Source organism: Canis lupus, chromosome 16, assembly GCF_011100685.1.
Source record: "Canis lupus familiaris isolate Mischka breed German Shepherd chromosome 16, alternate assembly UU_Cfam_GSD_1.0, whole genome shotgun sequence".
In the NCBI taxonomy this organism is placed as follows: domain Eukaryota; kingdom Metazoa; phylum Chordata; class Mammalia; order Carnivora; family Canidae; genus Canis; species Canis lupus.
The window spans coordinates 53,916,266-53,935,710 of NC_049237.1; the positions used below are offsets into that span (position 1 = coordinate 53,916,266).

The 19,445-nt window shown below is 43.4% G+C and overlaps 1 protein-coding gene and 1 long non-coding RNA gene across 2 annotated transcripts in view; one reads left to right on the forward strand and one right to left on the reverse strand.

The window, feature by feature from the left end:
* The window catches only part of LOC119869623, a 250,616-nt gene extending 242,921 nt beyond the window's left edge, over positions 1-7,695 (reverse strand). Inside the window, exons 1-3 of the long non-coding RNA XR_005371039.1 lie at positions 7,179-7,695; positions 6,901-7,079; positions 5,051-5,183 (exon numbers count right to left, since the gene is read on the reverse strand). This is a non-coding gene — a long non-coding RNA (uncharacterized LOC119869623). The remainder of the gene's footprint in view (positions 1-5,050; positions 5,184-6,900; positions 7,080-7,178) is intronic.
* Positions 7,696-8,958: 1,263 nt separating this feature from the next.
* The window catches only part of VEGFC (vascular endothelial growth factor C), a 104,616-nt gene continuing 94,129 nt past the window's right edge, over positions 8,959-19,445 (forward strand). Inside the window, exon 1 of the mRNA XM_038560496.1 lies at positions 8,959-9,133. Coding sequence (XP_038416424.1) covers positions 8,987-9,133 — 147 coding nt within the window. The 5' untranslated portion in view covers positions 8,959-8,986. The remainder of the gene's footprint in view (positions 9,134-19,445) is intronic.

Below are 19,445 nucleotides of genomic sequence, written 5' to 3' on the forward strand. Positions count from 1 at the left end.
ATCATGAAATATACAAAAATAATGAAGCACAAGGTAGGAAAGAATTCATTCCGATGGATTAGAAAGGAATGTTTGACCATGATGATAAGGAAATAAACAAAAACAAAAATATTTCAATGAACATCAAGACTGGAAAGAATTGCTTCTCCTACCAAAACAGTATTAAAAATGTGCATTGGTAGATAGTTTATTTGGTGTGACTGAGGAACAAAAACCCCCTAGTGGGGTTGGCAAATAGGACACATAGTAGAAAAGTAATGGGGAATTAAGCTAGAAAGGTGGGGCTGTCACAATATTGTGAAAGAAACTGCATCCCATGGTAAGCACTTTGGAATCAATTCTGTATGCAAATGAATATTTAAAAACAACAGCATGACCACCAATTGTTGTAATCAGTTGAAATGGCTTACTAGTAATTTGTTAACTATAACAATTCTACCACTCATATTTATAAATAATGCAGTTTTAAAAAGTCGATCAAGATTTTTCCCTCTAAAAATATCATACTCAGTAACTGGCTTTCCAATATTCTTTTTTTAAAATATTTTATTTTTAAGAATTTACACCCAACGTGGGGCTTGAACTCAAAACCCCAAGACCAAAAATTGCATGCTTTACCGCCTGAGCCAGCCAGGTGGGCCTCCAATATTCTTTCTTGAATATGAGGGTTAGATGTGCAATCACAATTGGTTAAGGGGTAGAATTTAAATAATCCTTGAAATAATCACAGGAAAGTGTGAAAAAAAGTGAATTATGAAACATATATATTATGGCAGAAAAAATACATATGTTTATAAACACAGGGAGAAAGAAGAATCATTGATATGAACAATGGGGGGCAAGTTCAAAATAAGGGGGGAATTTTAGGAAAGGATAAACACATGGAGTGGAAAACAATAAAAGTTAACACAGAAAAATAAAGGTAGAATCTCAACATGTATACAAGACATTCTAGAAAAATATAGAGGAAAAAAACAGCTTGTATAAATTACTTAAAGACGTATGACCCATTATTTTGCAGAAATCACACCCACACACACACACAAATACAAACTCGGATTGAAAAAAAAAAACAAGGGTGCCAAAGAAGTTATAAATAAATAATTGTGGATATTTACAGGAACATTGAATAATAGCAAAGACAAAGGAGGCATTCCAAAATTTCCTAACAAGAAATGGCAGATCATGTAACAAGGAAAAGCATCACAGCAATATTCAAAAGGAGGCAGTAAGTAGGGGGCAGCAAGTGCTTCATCTCCTGGTCTGGAGCCACCTGCTTTGAATCCAGGGTCTGTCAAAAACTAGCTCTAACATTAAACAGGATATTCAGCTTCTCCATAGCTCAGTTTCCTCATTTATACGATACACATCATAATAATTTCCATGTCCTAAGATTGTTGGGAGCACTAAATACGATACTATATGTAAAGCCCATGAAAACACAAACACATAATAGACATTATATGGCTATAAACTATTATTGTTTTCAGATTTCTTGGTAGAAGTAGTTGATGGAGGAATGCAAGGAAATAACATTTTTTAAGTGCTCAAGAAAGTATGAGAACTTTATATCCACCTGAACAATTATTTAATTCTAAGGGTAAACAAATAGGAAAAATATAATAAATATAAGGAAGGAATAAAGAGTAATATACCAATGTATTAATAGCATACGATTAAAGGTTAATTCATAATCATTAGTCACTCTTTATCCAAAATTTATTCAGAGTATCACGTGCCAAGTATTATTTTAATTTTTTTTACCTATATTAACTAATTTTAATATTCACATAAACCCCATGTGGTGAAGAGAGGTTCACCAAAGGTCACTCAGGGTAGGTCTGATAGGCAATCAAGAGTATCTCCATACTAAGCCTTCTTTGTAAGGTCTGTAAATGTGAGACAGATCTTAAATACAAACCATCTGTTCCTTGTTCCCTTTCTGAGTCTTTCCTCCATGAAAGCTTGTTTACAGACGTTATCTCTAAGAAATGGTCCTTGAGTGTGGTTTCAGGGAGGCAGAAACCTTTCTTTCTAAGGAGTTTGGATTTTGGTTACCTGTCCTGTTGTGTTCTCTTCCACATAAAAAGCCAATTTGTGGTTGAGTCCAATTATGGATGAAACCAAGTATTTCATAACAAACGACTGGCACTAGCCAGTTGGCACTCATATGCAAATGTGTGCAAAACACAGAGCTCTATTGTTTTTTCTGGATAAATCATGCACACATTTCTCCCAGTTTTTGAGTCATAGCAAGGAATGACTAAGGGCAGAGAAAGCAATATTAGAGACCTTGACTTTTCACTGGTTAAGAAGTCACAGTCGTTGGTTACCTATCCAGCACCTTAAGCCTACAATCATAAAGGAAAATTGCTAAGAGGGAAAAGAAAACAAGCATACGGATTCCAGCATGGTCCCAGTCATCTAAATTGAGTTCTGTAGGTCTCTGCTGGAGGCTGGCCATGTCCTGTGGTTGCCATCTTGCTGTGTTGGCACAAAGCTCTGTAGTGGAAGTTCTGTCCACCAACAGACCAACTGCTTCTAAAGAATTCTTAAAAATTTCTAATTTCAAATTTCCTAAAGGAAAATCAATCCTGTTGTCAGTGGGTTGTGTTTTTTGTTTGTTTGTTTGTTTTAGTTGGGATATAAGAATCTAAATATTGACTTTCTTGAGTTTAAGCGCTGATCTAGTGTCAAAAATTACTAGAGAGTTCCTATCCATTGTGGGTCCTTGGCATTTTTTATGGTGTCTTTTCCAGCTGACAGTCTGAGGTTTTTAGGTCACACAGAGGCCACTTGGGAGAAGATGAAGGAAATGCAACTCATTCCTGTTAGTACTAAGACTGATTAGACTGCCTGAGTCTCTTAAAGTGTTTTGTCACATCTGTCCAAAGTAGAGTCCAGAATTGGGGTAGAAATATGCACCCTGAAAGGGAGACCTCTTATGGGTTCTTAGGGTAAGAATCAATGAGTGCTCATTTGAGTTTAAAAATGCTACTCACCTTCTCTGTTTTTCATGAGGTTTGAGAATATCATGAACAATGCAATTTCGTAGTAAACATCAAGGCTTTGTAAAGTTCTCTAGCGACTATCCCAGTACATTAAGTGCCTCTGTTACTGGAGAAATAGGTTGGAATTCTCCAGATCGAAAACACAAGGTCAAATAATATTTTTGCTACTATACGAACTACACCTTTCCAGCAAACAAAAGTTTTCATTTCACCTTGAAAATTAGCAAATATTAACTGGGACACTCAAACTCCATCACAAGGTGTAATTGTATGAATCCACCTGTATGTATTCAAGGGTACCCTAAAATTTGGGTTCTTCCACGTTCCATCTTTATAGTTACACCACGATTAATCTGATACAGATGAGACATGCAACCAGACATGCTCAGCAACTGTAATAAAATTTTCTCACCAATGCTCATAAAAGTATAGTGATCAATTTGTTTTCCTTTGGAGTGAAAGTAATTTCCTGTTAAATGTTTGCAAGTTTCCATTTGAAGGCTTTTGGTGATGCCAAGCAGCCAAGGTGATAGAGATGACCCCCATGTTTATTTTCCCCCCAAAAATTCTTCATACTCTAAAACAGCTGTTGTGCCACAAAAAAATATTCCTCAGTAAGAGTCATTGGGAGTTCAAGGGCAAATGAGAAGTTGAGTGTTTGACCATCCTTTGTGGCAGCTTCACTGATTTGCTATTTCCTTTCTTCCCTTTAGTTTTACTCACAAGGGTTTAGAAGTCTAGCAACAGGACTATTTTCCATTCCAGTTTCTGCTTGCATACTAAATCCCCTATTTCTGACTTAAGGCCATTCAGTGAGGAATGAGCCATGGTCATATCTGCTCCAAGAGCTACACCTAAATGTTTTCCAGAGAGGTTAAAGAGCCTATTCCCAAAGTCTCCAATGTATTCATCTATTTATTTGTTTGTGGGCATGGTCTCCAAAATTTTTGTCTAATATTTATAGTTTTTCTAAGTTCCTCTAGTTTTATTATGGAATTTGGGGTGTATTCAATCAGAATATTCACAGTATCTTTCAGTACCCACCGAATTTTATTACATATGAGGTTCCTAATAACATATAAATCAATTGATACAGGTCTGGGAACCCTGAATTGAATGTTCTAAGGACCACTGCAAATTGCTCTGTAAATTTCCGCCTACCCTGCATAGGCTTTGGAAAGCCTTTGAAAATCGCTCTCAGCTCAAACCACAATCAGGGCTTAAGTTCGACCATAAGGGGCTTGTTCTGATCTGCTTAACTTTTAAGAGACAATTGAGCTTTCAGAGTGGCTGGCTGGCCAGCTGGAAAAGAGAGCTAGTCAGAGTGTTGGAGGCAGGGGATAATGGAGGGTTATAGGATAGAAGAAGAGTAAGATCAAAACTTTTAGGTTCAAGCTGTGGTTTGAGCAGATCTAAAAGAGAGATAGCCTTTCACATTTTTTCATTTGTTTCCTTCACAGAATTTAGAGAGGCAACTGGGGAATCTGGATTTCTCTAGCAAGCTTTTGCATACCAATAAAATATTACGAGTCATTAAATGTTTGCAGTTTTACTCCCTTCCCATTCTACGTTAAACTAGTGTTGGTAAAATTATGCCATTTAGGAGGCGACTCGCAAGTATTGGTTACAGTGTAAATATATGCGAGAGGCCTTCAGGAGACACACACTTGAGGTTAGGCTGAAACAAATGTGACAGGCAATGGTCAGTCACATCAGTGCTTTGTTGGCTTTATTATGTCCTGGGCACCCCAACCTAATGACTTAGGCAGCCTCCAATGGCCAACCTGGAAGATCTTGGAAGACCTATCATTGAGACATGAACTTCCCACTAACCATTAGCGACAGAAGATACTGAAAAGAGTAGCTACAAACAAGCCATGTTGCTAGGAATGAGGCAGCTTTCTTCCTGGGGTACACAGCTACAAATCTGATCAAATAAGCCAAGAATTCCTGAAAGGCAATCTTCCAGGACCAAATACACTCAGCATTTGATAGTGTGATGAAGAGAAACTGGGACTGAGATCTCATGTGAGACTTACCTCATCATTGCAGGCCACGGTGGCTCCCCATTTCTGAATTGAGGGTCTCGGGCTTTGGCACAAAGGGGATCTTCAATAGGGTCTCGGTGGGACTTCCAGGTTATTGAACTCCCCCAAATATCACCAGATAACCCTTTAATGAACAAAAGTTACACTTAGTAGAACTTATGGCAATAAGGGGGAACACCACTGTGACAGTTTTAGCAACGTCTCAGAAGGGGTAAGTCAGAAGTGGAATAATTGTAGGACTCTGGGGGCTAGACTCAAGTAGGTTAAGGTGGGCCTTTCAAAGTGGAGAGCTGGATAGGATTGGACAAAAATTGTGATGTCATAGTTTAGGATTGGTTGACACATGTAGGTGAGGGTCTTGACCATGCTGTTATTGATAAAAAGGCTTTTTGCCAGAGTGAGGTTATTGTCTTGAATATATCGATTTGTTGGCATTTCCTGAAGTAAACAGTGGATTTGATTACTGGTTTGCAGTATCTTTCCTAGGCTAAAGTTCCCTAGAAGAAATAACTAAATCACTTTGATATAAGTGGGTTTATGGTTTCCTACAACTCATGTTCACAGATGGTCTCAATTCTCAAAGACTCTGATTTTGATACCAATAAAGTAGAATTTAGAATAAAAACATCAGATGTCACAAAAATGGGCATACACCACTAAAGGAAAAATTCGATCAAGAAAAAATTATGAACATCTCATTTTAAAATTCATTCAAGACAAATATTACAATAAGCTCAAACTTAACATCCAACAAAAAGAGCACACATAGAATTGGTTCCAAAACTCAACCATGTACAAAGTCACCAAGAAAGCCTCAGTGCAGCTGTAAACTCAACATCATCTAGAGTACAACTAAGTATAGTAAGATTAAAAGCTACTAGAAAAAAATTTCATACATCTTCCTCCAACCAAAAAAAAAAAAAAAAAGAGTAACTTCTCAACGAAAAAAGTCCCAAGAAAATTAAGATAAATTTACAAATGCTCACCAAAAAAAGCACAAGAGCCAAAAGTGGCAGATAAAGGTAGAGCAGAGAAATTCTCCTCTTTTACAGTGAAGACACTCCAACAACAAATGCAGGATGGTCTTCTGAGATTGCTTTTTTTTTTTCTCTCAACTATTCTTTTTGCCAGCATTTCCTTGACTTAAAATAATAAGTGGTAAAAACAATACCATTTTTGAGAGGGGGAAAAAAAGGCCTGTATGTGCTTATAGCTGTATTTCAAATAAAATAAATCAGTTAACACCATACAGTTTGATACATTTTGATTCTGTTGATTTGCAGTCTCCACTCTAAGCCAAGCCCTAGGAGTGTGGCAAATGCCTGAGACTCTCAATGGGGTTGCGTATTGGGGTCTGAAGTGCACATCTGACCCCCGGCCACTTAAACCAGAATCTTGATGGTGCACTCAAGCATGTGTTCTTGAAATTCCCTCTCCGTATCCGAAGTGCAAAGTTGAGAAGCACTATAGAAAGGAATGGTTAAAAAAGCAGCTCCATCTTCTTCAGTCCTACTAGTCTGGTCTTAGCTCTTCCCCTTTCACAGCTTTATCAGTATCTGAAGACAAATGTGGCAAACTGATGAAATATGAGCAGAAGGACAGCGAGAAGCATAATAGACCCGGAGCACCAGCATCCCAAAAACATCTCAACATGCTGTGATCTAGGGCCGACTCACTGGGTGGACAGACCTTAATAAAGATAAATAACAGAGCTCAGATCTTGGAAGCCCTAAGCCAACTTCACAAATGCTGGGTAATGTACATGTGACTGAACTGCAGTGCACATGAAAAATTCTTGAGGAATTTAGTTGATTTTAAGCGTCGTGTGAGTCAACACTCACTTGGCTGCCAGAAAATAAACTCCATTCGAGGCTGCATCAACAAATGCACAGTCTGGACGAGGACGACCCTTTCTATGTGCTTGTAGAACACTTTCAGGACTGCGTCTTGTTCCCAGCAGCATACTAGAGGAAGAACGTGGAAAATCAGACTAGGGTTGATGAGGGAACTTGGAGCTGTCCTTTCCGTTAAAAAAAAAAAAAAAAAGGATATTTAGCAGGCAGGAAAGCTAGCATAGGGGGAACACGACAGATGTTTTCAAAATATTCGGAGCACTCACATGTGGAAGTTAGATCAGATTTATTGTGTAAAGTCCAGAAGTCGAGAGCAATGGATACGTGGAAGGAAATGCTTTTCGGCGATGTTGATTTAAAAAAAAAAAGAAAGAAAGAAAGAAAGAAAGAAAAAAAAGAAAGAAAAGCACAGAGGACTCCCTGTCCCTGGAGATATGAGCGCCTTCCAGTGCGTCCTGGGCGAGGGAAGCTCGAGAACTCAAAGAGAGGTGAATCTGAATCGGGCAATAAAGTGTCTTCTCGGTCAGAGATGCTAGGATCAGTGTGTTTAAAGGTAGCCCGGGTTTTTCACGTTCTGCACCCCGCGGACCCCCTGCGGCCTGCTCATCCGCAGGTCCCCCCAGTGCGCGCCAAGGAGGGCCACGCCCGGGCAGCGGGCGCCACGACGCGGTTTTCCAACCGGGGAGACGCGGGGACTCCCGTGCAAATGTCACTTTGCACAATGTGATGCACACACGTGTGTCTTTACCCCTCCCCCTCTCAGGCGAGCCCGACTTGCCCCGCAGAAACCGACCCCGTGTGTGTGTGTGTCCCGTCGTCGGTGCAGAGCTGGGCCCTGCATCCCCACCGGCCGGGGCCGCGTGCACCCCGCGCGCCCTGCACCCGGGGCTCCCGGGAGCGCTCGCTGCGCAGCCCGTTAGCGGGACGCGGGGCCACAGGGGACCCCGCCCGGGCGGCCGAGCTCCCCGCGGGCCTCCCGGGCTCCGGGGCCGCGCGCCCTGCAACCCCGGGCTCCCGGGGGCGCTCGCTGTGCGGCCCCCACCCCCACCCGCCCCGGCGGCCGAGCTCCCCGGGGGCCTCCCGGGCTCCGGGGCCGCGTGCACCCCGCGCGCCCTGCAGCCCGGGGCTCCCGGGAGCGCTCGCTGCGCAGCCCCCACCCCACCCACCCCACCCCCGCCTGGCGGCCGCGCTCCCCGGGGGCCTCCCGCGCTCCCTGCACCCGGGGCTCCCGGGAGCGCCGGCTGCGCAGCCCGTTAGCGGGACGCGGGGCCACAGGGCCCCCCCGCCGCGGCGGCCGAGCTCCCCGCGGGCCTCCCGGGCCCCGGGGCCGCGTGCACCCCTGGCGCGGGGCGCGGGCGAGGACAAAGGGTCGGCCTCCGGGCCCCGCCGCGCCTGCCCCGCGGGCCGCCTCCGGGGGCGGGGAGGGGCCGCGGGCGCCGGGGCGGAGGCGCGGGCCGCGGGGAGCGCGAGGAGCGCTTCCGAGGGAAAGTGAGAGGGGAGGGCGGCCGGGCTCGGCACGCTCCCTCCCTCGGCCGCTTTCTCTCACATAAGCGCAGGCAGAGGGCGCGTCAGCCATGCCCTGCCCCTGCGCCCGCCGCCGCCGCCGCTCGGGCCGCGCTCCGCAGCCGGCCGCCGCTCGCCGCGCCGGGCAGGGGAGGGGAGGGCGGAGCGGGCCGCGGGCCCGGGGCCGTCGGAGGGGCCGAGCAGCGCCCGGGGGCTCGGCCGTGCCCCCCTCCCGCCGGGGAGCGGCGCCCGAAAGGCGAGCGGAGGAGCCGTCCCCCCGCGCCCGCGCCCGCGCCCGCGCCTCACCTCGCCCGCCCCGCATGCGGACCGCCCGGGCGCCCGGCTCCCCGTGACGCTCCCACCTGCCCCGCGCCCCGCGCCCCCCGCGCCCCCCGCGCCCCCCGCGCCCCCCGCGCCCCGGCCCGGCCGGCGTCGAGCCGCGCGGGGAGCGTGGGCCGCCGCCCTCGGGGTCGCCCGCGGCTCTCGGCGCCGGGAGCGCAGCGCCCCCCGCCCCCGCCCCCGCCGCGCCGCGCCCCCGCCGCGCCCGGCCGCGCGCCCCGCTCCTTCCACCATGCACTTGCTGGGCTTCTGGTCTCTGGCGTGTTCCCTGCTCGCCGCTGCGCTGCTGCCGGGGCCCCGCGACGCGCCCGCCGCCGCCGCCGCCTTCGAATCGGGACTCGGCTTCTCCGACGCGGAGCCCGACGCGGGCGAGGCCCAGGTAGGTGCGCGGCCGGGCTGGGGGTCGGGCTGGGCGCGGGGGGCTCCTGGGGGCTCCTGCGGGGCTCCTGGAGGGCTCCTGGGGGTGCTTGGAGGGGCTCCTGCGGGCTCCAGCGGGGCCGGACTGGGGGGCTCCTGCGGGGCTCCTTGGGGAGCTCCTGAAGGGCTCCTGCGGGGCTCCTGGGGGCTCCTGGGGGCTCCAGCGGGGCCGGACTGGGGGGCTCCTGCGGGACCCCTTGAGGGCTCCTCGAGCTCCTGGGTGGCTCCTGGGTGGCTCCTGCGGGGCTTCTGCAGGGCTCCTGCAGGGCTCCTGGGGGCTCCTGCGGGGCCGGCCTGGGGGGGCGCCTGCAGGGCTCCTGGGGGCTCCTGCGGGGCCGGCCTGGGGGGGCGCCTGCAGGGCTCCTGGGGGCTCCTGCGGGGCCGGGCTGGGCGCGCTGGGGCTCAAGTGTGCTGTGACTGTTTCACCTTCTGGACGTTGCATCCAGAGTTGACCGAGTAGACTGCGCGCTTTCTGGGAGAAAAGTTTTCTTTCTTTTTTTCTTTCTTTCTTTTTCTTTCTTTCTTTCTTTCTTTTATTTTTTTTTTTTATATATTTTTTTTCTTGCATAAAGTTGTTACCAAGTAGGAAAGCAAGTTAGGAGGGGAAGCAGGCTGGAAGGCGCCGCAGAGGGGGCTGGAGGTAGAGGTCGCTGAACCTGCTGAGAGCAGCCCCCGGTGCGCCCAGCGGGCTTGCACCCTGGCGGGGAGCGCGGCTGCGGGGCGGTGCCAGCAGGTTAGGGGGGCCGGGGCCGGCCCGTCGGCCCAGGTTCCTAGTCGCGGAGCGTTCCTCTAACTCGGAACCCTAGGCGATTTTAGGGAAAGTGGAAGAGGAATTTAGTCACCGGCTTGAGGGCTTAAGACCTGAGACTCACTTGGAGAAGTTGGCCACACTTGAGCTGCAACAGGATCTCATGGAGATCACTATCAGGCATGACTTTTCAGCTGCATCCACTTTGCCTTTCTGAAATCTGGTAAAATACCGAGAAGTAAGGTGGATTGTTTTATTAAATAACGAATGTTTTAACCCTTTGCGGGAAAATGTTGCCAAGACACTTCTGAGATATTCTGGTTTTCAAGAGGAGTAACTGTACTTGGACTGCTTCTGACTTGCTCTTCCAAAATGCGTCTCTAAAACATTCAGAGCTGACCTGAGAATGGATATAGGATGCTTAATAGAGTTTGGGAACTCCTGAAGAAGTTTTATATTCAGCTGACAATGAGACGCCTCCTTTCAAAGACTTGCAGGACCCCTGCCTGGGTACAGAATGCAATAGTGCTTTATTTCAGCCGGTGGCAAAGTGGAGAAGTGCCAGTGGTGGGTAACTGTCAAGTGTGAGTTCACTTGATTAACATATGTTGAATGTATAGACATTGAATTGCCTTCACAGTTATATTTTGAAATACTTTTTACAATTGAGAAGGCTAAGTTTTTTTAAAAAAAAAATTACCTTTAAATTTTGAATTTGGGGGAAAATTATTTTTAAAAAAGCCTCCCCCACCCCAGAATTTGTAATTCAGTATTTTCAACATAGGGGTCAAGGGAAAAAAAAAACCTTGTGAGTAAAAAAAAAAAAAAAAAAAAGTGTTAAATTGCAGAACACAGTGTATTATGTGATTTGCAAAGTACTTTTCAACACACATACTTACGTTAGTAGAACTAATATCACGAGAATGTGGCTTAAATGCCACAAATATGTAGCATTAGACCCACTAACACTTCCTGTAATTTGAATTTCATGATATCTATTCACTTTCTGTTTCTGTGAAGTCAAATTATTAAAAGTATGACTTAGTAAGGCAACACCCAGAGAGGTGGCTGATGAAAGACATCACGTAACCTGTTTGAGAGCAGGTTATTGCCCATGATAACTTACTTGAGTTTACAGTAGGAAGTGTGAAGAAGGAAGTAAAATGAGAAGTCTTTCCTGATAAGCCAAAAGTCTGTATGAGAGTCACTTACTGCTGGGTCAGTTTTGAATGAATATGCCGAGGTGTGCGCATGTGTGCGTGTGCGTGTGTGTGTGTGTGTTACGCATGAGTTTGCAGTTGGAGGTTAAAGTTAGTTTATTTTTAATCTTCAAAATCGCCTTTGTTGGTGATGTAATCAAATCTTCCCTTTGCTGTGAAATTCTTTACGTATTTTTATTTGCTTTTCATATCTGGCCATCTTTTATATCCTGTATGGTGAATATGAGTTGATATCCTCTATGTGATAGGGACTCTTTTTCACTTAATGAAGCATCATTTTAGGTGTCTGAGTTCCACAGCCCACAAGACAGTATATTATTTCTGTGCCAAAGAGTTCCTGATTGGTTGAGCTCGACAGGACAAATGTCATTAATGCCTTTAGTGAAATTGCTATGTCCTTGCCATGGGATTCCCAAGAGACATGGTCCAAAGACTCCATGTCTCTCCCTAGTGGCCTCAAGTGGCTCAAGTTGTGGAGGTAAAGCTTAGAGGGGAAGTAATTAATTTCCTGTGAACTACAAAACCCCAAAAAGAGATTTCAGAAGGTAAATAAAACACACTAGGTCTACAGAATCTTTGACAGATGCAAAGTTTTGGTAATTTACACTTAGGAAGTATTTCTATAATGTTTAAAATACATGAAACCGTCACAAACTATAAACCATGCTTAGCCATCCAATCCTTCACCCCACCCCAAAGCCATACTAAAGATACGAGGTAAAATCACAAACACAAACAAGATTTCTTTGTTCCTTGACTGATATTTGCATTTATTAGGTTCCTCTTTCTAATTATTCGTGGTTATGTGACTTACTAAAAGATTGCAGAATGTCTCCCTGAAGGATATTAGTACAAGCAAACCAACATTAGAAAAGTAAGGCAAGCAAAGTATTGCTATTATTTAGTTAAAATTAAGTAGACACGATGTGAAAAAGGAAATTTTAAAAATGATCATCCAACTAAAAAAAAAAATGCAAAACCTAGAAAGAGCACTAGATTGCTAAATGCCATTATTTGTCAGCATGAGATTATGTAGAGTTCACTCTGGTTGGTTGGAGTTGAGTTTGATTTTTAAAAGAAAAAGTTGGTTATAATAAAAAATGGAAGTATACTTTTAGTCCAAAAAATGGTTTAGCAGAGAGTATAAATACCTAGATCCTTATATATCTTAAAAGCAATGAATTTAAGGAGAGCATGTCTTATTTTGCAAAGGCCTGTGTTAAAGAGAAAAATCAACAGAAGAAAGCTTAAAGATTTATAATCTTGTATCAATTAAGTGAATTATCTAGAAGGTCAAATATTGAATGAGCAAATATAACTTGTTTTTCATTTTTTTAAGATTTTCTTTTTTCTTTATTTATTTGAGAGAGAGAAGAGTAGGGGGAGAGAGAGAAGCAGACTCCCCACTGAGCACGGAGCTGATGCCTGGATCATGGGATCATAACCTGAGCCTAAGGCAGAGGCTTAACTGACTGAGCCACCCAGGCGCCCATTTTCTGATTTACATAAATAACTTTAAATATCCCTGCTTTGCAGTTTAAATGCAAAACAAAAACAAAACAAAACAAAAAACTAAAAAAACCGGGATTAGTTTAATAGTAACGCTAATTACTTAATTTTTTAAAATTTCTTTAAAAGATTTTATTTATTCATGAGAGACACAGAGAGAGAGAGGCAGAGACACAGGCAGAGGGAGAAGCAGGCTCCATGCAGGGAGCCCGATCTGGGACTTGATCCCACGTCTCCGGGATCATGCCCTGGGCTGAAGGCGGCGCTAAACCAATTGAGCCACCCAGGCTGCCCTAATGCTAATTACATTAATGAGAATTTCTATTTTATATTAAAGTAGCAAAAGCACATATAGTTTATAGTTACTATCACAAAAAAACTTTCTAATGACAGCAACTACTTTGCAACATGACAGATTTTCTTTCTCCGCTTTTATAATTCTGCATACTTTTGTACTTGTTTTATTTGTATTTACTGTTTCAAATTAATCGATGATGTTTTTCAAACTACGATCTGTGTGTTAACTGCATTAGAATTCCCTAGAGATCTTTAATTCCACCCCGCCCCTTACCTGAGACCAACCAAATCTCTGGGCTTGGGTCTAAGAATGTACATTGTCTTAAGTCATTCTCTTTTTTTTTTTTTTTTTTTGAAAGATTTTATTTATTTATTCATGATAGTTACACAGAGAGAGACAGAGAGGCAGAGACACAGGTAGAGGGAGAAGCAGGCTCCATGCAGGGAGCCCAACGTGGGATTCGATCCTGGGTCTCCAGGATCGTGCCCCGGGCCAAAGGCAGGCGCCAAACCGCTGCGCCACCCAGGGATCCCTCCTAAGTCATTCTCATGCACACTGTACAATATCCTAAGTCATTCTCAAGCACAATGACTGCTTTAGAGTCACCGATCTGTGTAACAATGACTAATTTAATTGGTTTAACCATCTTCATTATATAACTGAGCTTTTAAGGTAATCTGTTAGGCATGGGGCATCTTAAAAGACATAAGCCATTTTTCCTCTCTTCAAGGAGTTATACAACTCAGGTAGAAAATAATAAGGCTGAAGCACAAAAATACTGTGAGATATTAGGGGACTGGTATCAAAGCATTGTCTGTGTCCTGAAGTTTGTGCAAGAGAGTCAGCCATGTGGCCTCGTTGGTAGGAGTGCTTGACATAAGGCAGAACTTGGGCTGTAAATTGGGTGAGAATTTCCAGCAGATGACTAGACTATATCAAGCAGAGGAATCCCTTCCGTGTCACGGATGGGGTGAGAAGGTAAGATGGCAAGGGGTTATATAGAGTAACAGTGAAGAATCTTAACTATGAATAAGTTTTAAAAGACGGATGGGGTTGCACTGCATATGACCCAAGCCACTTCAGGGTGGGTTATGGAGGGTGATTCATGCTCTGGGCACCTGAAAGACACAGATAGTAAGAAAAATATTAAAATCATTTATGGGATTGATTAGAGGTCATAAAAACTTTTTGCTGGGGGTACAGTCTAGTGAAGAAGCAACAGCAATATTCTAAAAGGGAAGTGACGAATACCGCACAGCTTAGGCAGTGGGAACAGGAGCCAAAGCTGTCACAGAGGAAGAACCCATAGATTTGGTGACTAATAAATAAGAAAGATTAGGGAGTGGGAGGAATAAACCTTAGCATCAATGTTTTTATCATAGGACAAGTTGGTCCTACTTGTAGGATTAGGGTCTTGCTAAGAAGAGCAGAGACTGCTCTTGGTGGTTCATGGATCATTGGTGGATGATGATACATTATTCCATAAATCAACTTAAGATTTTACTAGTCTAAAAACTCTTCGGAGAAGCAAAATAAGCTTTACAAATTTACATCCCATTATAGGAAAATAATTGCCTAGGATCAACAGGACCTAAATTATGTAATATCCTTAAAGTATTTGAATTTGACAAGTACTATTACAATTCTGAAAGGAAAATTAACAGCCTGCATATCCTACTTTGCTGCATTAAGAATGGAGAGGTAAATTTTATTCCACTGAATTAGGCTATAAATGCAACTATAGTACCTAGTCACTGACTTGTGGCCTTTTCTGTGCTTCATGACATTTCTCTGATGTACTGCAAATACCCATACTTTTTGGCAGCACTCTTTAGAAAGGAGGTTCAGTGGTAGGGAAATATGAAATGTCCATGAAAGTGGAAACTTATGAACTCTCTTGTCTTCACCTCACTCAGCATCAATTTATGTCAGAGGCCCAGAGTTTCACTCCCTAAGAGCCCCTTTCTGAGGAGGGCAAAGGATACATAATGGAAGGATTGGATTCTTATCTCCTTTTCCCAAATACTTACTCTTTAATGGCAAGTCTACAGTTTTTATTGCTACAGAGCACCTTAGAGTGTATGGTTTTAAGTGTTTTGTAAGCCTCCTCTCTTATAAGAGATTTCTGCCCCAACTCTGAATGATGCCTGGGGATCTATGGTTTGGGACATTAAAAAGCTCAATTCATCCTTCATTTTGGTTTCACTTTGTATTCTTTCTTCTGAATTGTGGACACCTGACTTGCAGTCATTTGTTCAAGAATCAATTATCATCAAAATTTCTTTGTAGAAAGCAGTTACTGGTATCAGTGGCACAGCTTTAGGGCCAGTGTATGTGTATTCTTGTTTTAAAATTGATCTGAGAAGGTGGAGGGTGGTGGATTGGGAAGATTTCTTTTTGCCCTTCCAGTTCTGCAGGTCTCAAGATGGAGGTCCTGGTCTCTCCTTATCAACATGGGACCAACCAGGAGTTTTGTCTCATAGCTTTTTTAGGATATTTTGGGACTCAGACTGGTGGGAGAGGAAAGAAAGTTGCCTGTGCTGCTGGCATGGCTGTTGTCTGGCAGCTATAGGGGTATTCACAGGTTCAAATCACTCTGTGGGTACCATCCGTACCTCTGTATCTTGAGTAGGCATTCACATAATAATTAGGTCTCTTCTACAAAATCCTGAGCATCTGTGTGTGCCAGGCATTGTGCTGAGAGCTTAACAAGTCAAGTTTGCTTTTCATTACATCTTTCTGAGATGGACGTTATTATAATTCATTAAAGATAATAGACCCGAGACTCACATGACTTAGCAAGAAGCAAGGATAAAGCTTTTTTCTTTCATTTCTTTTTTAAAGAAAACTTTTGCAGCACATATTTTAGAAGAGTGTGATCATGGGTTTGGGCCTTCTGGGTTTGTGAAAGGCCTGTGATCATATATATTCCTTTCTTGCTGCAAGGTGTAGCTGTGTGCAAGGAGGAAGAAAAAAGAGGCCTACCCCATTACATTTATTTAAGTCCTAATTCCCTACAACTGGGCAACACTAAAATAGACTAGTCCTTTCTTCCAGGCCTAACCATATGGTGCCCCTCTGATGAAAGGATGATCCCAAATGGCCTAATCCATAGAATCCATAGCATTGCAAGAATGACTGCATAACAAGAACCTGAGCCAGAATTCCTGACACAGTTTTTCTGAGTTGCACTAGTATAACTTTAGTGAAAGATTATGGTCCTACCTATCTATATGCCCAGTAGCCTTTCAGGAATAATTGGATTTGGAAGAACAAACTGTGGTTGATAGAAGCATTATAGGTCCTCAGACTTACAGGCACACATCGTTTCAGCTTATACCAGTTACGCTATTTCAGGTAGATGTGCATTCTCTAAATACTAGGTAATCCTACATTTGTTGCAGAGTGCACGATTGTGTGTTCAGATCCATATAGATTGTGAATTAAGGTACCATTGATTTTTCACATTAGAAAAAAAATGATGTAGTAGAGAATTTTAAATGGGGTATGATAGTTTATTTAACAGAACACAATTCTAAAATTTATAATAAATTTAATAAAATATATATAAATTTTTGTATAATTTTTATATAATAAGATTTGTGTTAATTGTTTCTTCTGGAATTTACTTATATAAATTATTCAGGTGGTTCCTATTGTTCATGGATTTACTCTTTTTCAGAGTTTGTAGTTTAACTATTAGAGAAAGAAGACATTGTCTTTACCACTGGGCATCCATCATAGAGTCAATCGAATGGATGCCTTGAAATACCCTCCACTGGTAGATTCGTATTGTTTCCTGATACTGATTGTGCACTAGCGGCTTTCAAGTGTGAGGAGGCATTCGTTGCAGTTCTGAAATCCAAAATTTCATTTTCATTAATTACTTGGTGCTATAACCCTGCTCTGCTCTAATGAAACCCTACTTAGAGTATTTATCCTCTAAATTTGAATATTCCTGAGTTTTATTAAAGAAAGGGGCATGTATTTACATAGGAGATGCTACCATCAGCCCTGCTAGGGGTTGGTTATATGTTGGCTACATATAAAATACATATGTATGCCCTGGGTTTCCTGAAGAATCCTGGGATCTGAAGTTAGCACAGTCCCCAGGGCATGGGTAGGGATTGGATTATAGGGTGATTCTTCTCCAGATGCTTCCACCAGCCTCCTGATCAGTCAGTGACCACCTGGAGGAGGCCTTGGTGATGCTGCTAACTCCGCTCACCTGTTCATATCAGGTTTATGGATTTCTTATGCCAAATCCTCCTACTTAAATCTACTTTAATTCAGAAACATTTTAATTAATTCTCACTCGTGGCAGCTTCAGCTCTAAGCAGGAAATGACAATGCGGTGAGTGATGCACCCAGTGTAGGGTGAGTGATTCCTGTCTATAACAAGCATGTGATCCTCTGTGAGGAACAAGAAGCTTACTCATTAGAAATACCAGGAATGGGTTACACTGGAAATGCAGACAGTGTAAGAGCTGTTGTAAGCAAGTCTCCTGATTTACCAGAAGTTGTTGGGTAACCCCTGGAGGCTGCATGGACAAGCATGGAAAGGCTGGATTGGTGTTAGTTCCACTGTTGACACTGGTTACACAAACAAAGGAGGGGGGATATTTTGGATATTGAAGTACAGAGGCAGTAAGGTCAATACAGTCAAGGTTGAGGGTGGGAGCGGGTTTGGGGAGTTGAGTGGGGGTAGAGTACTTTGGTTGAAGAGTCCAGAGCTCTAAGGGCAAGAGGGGAATCTTGTAGAAGGTGTAAGAAACCAAGGAGCAGGACCTAACTTTGGATCTTGGTTGAAAGCAACAGGAACTACTGAAGATTCTTGAGTGATAGGCTGCAATCGGTGTCTTAAGGAGCTTAACTCGACATCATTGTGTAGAAGTATCTAAAAAAAAAAAAAGAGAACTAGAAGCTGGCCACAGGCTTCCCCAAAGCCATTTGCAACTGCAGGCTTCCTTGAAGTGTCTGTTAGGGACAGCTCTTCTCAATCCATCGGCCACCCATATATGGTAGTTGAATTCCGCTATATGCTCCTGATTATTTCTGATGATGGTGGTGATGACCACTGCAGACTTATGTAAGCACCCATCACTGCACTGTCTGGAAACATTTATAGAATATATTAATAACAGACATTTTTTTCTATCATGGCTCACATTCCAAACAGAGCAAGCAGTGTAAACAGTGGTCATGCTTAGATACACACACATACACACACATACATACACACACACTGCCCCTGTCTTCCCCCTTTTTCCCCCCACTTTAATCATTCTTCAAACTGCCAGCCATAGCTTATGTATTCTTTCTTGCCTAGCCAAGTATTTTTGGACAATCCACTGAAAGAAAATATTTAAAAAGTCAGAGTATATGATATTATATTCTCTATAGCTTATACACTGATTTGCTCTTAAAGAGCAAGAAAGCAAGAGTGAGATAGAAACTGATAACCCTAAAGTGTCCTAGTAATTTCTTCTTGCTGTTCTTTTTTAAGAAGCCTCTATGCCCAACATGGGGCTTGAACTCAAGATCCTGAAATTAAGAGTTACACGCTCCACCAACTGATCCAGCCAGCAATTCCTTCTTCTTAAAATCTGCTTACACATATTCCTCCCACCAGTAAGACTAGCCAAGGGAGACAGAAGTGAGCAGCCATATTCTGTAAATTTTTGTTAAATAGATAGGTTTCATCTTCAGAAAAACATCATCATAGTCCTCATAAGGACTGTGGCCGTAGGCATTTGAAGTAACTGTGATATTCTTCAGAGTAATTCTTCAACACCTTCCACCTAACTTATTACATTTGTATTATAAGCTTACTGATGATTTTCTTCATTTCTAAAATATGGAAAGGGAAGGTAATGTTGATATTTGATTTTGAGAAACTTGGAGAAAATGCATGGTGTTTAGTCATTCAGTGTATGGAGGCTACGTATTTTAGATTGGATTATAATATGTTTCTACCTCTCCTGTGTGCCTGGTTTGTGTCTTTCCTTGAGTGTGACAGCTCTGGCCACAGATGACCAACCAAGTCAAGGAACAGGGGATGAGGTTTAACCCATGAAGTGCTCTGTACTTAAGTCATTGAATGAAAAGGATTTTGGTGCACATAGGAGTTTTAGAATGCCATTTAATTTCACATGAACTCATCCTGAATACTTCAAAGCTTAAATATTTTTTTTAAGATTTTAATTATTTATTTGAGAGAGAGTGAGTGCAAGAGAGAAAGCATGAGTAGGAGGAGGGACAGAGGGAAAAGGAGAAGCAGACTCCACGCTGAGCAGGGAGACCGATAATGGACTCCATCCCAGGGCCCTGGGATCACAACCTGAGCTGAAGGCAGATGCTTAACTGACTGAGCCACCCAGGTGCCCCAAAGCTTAAATACTTTAAAGTTTAAATCTCTATAAAAGAAACAGACTGATATAGCTACTTCAGTGTATAAACCTCTCAAGTCTGTATATTATTAATTGGCATAAGAGAAATA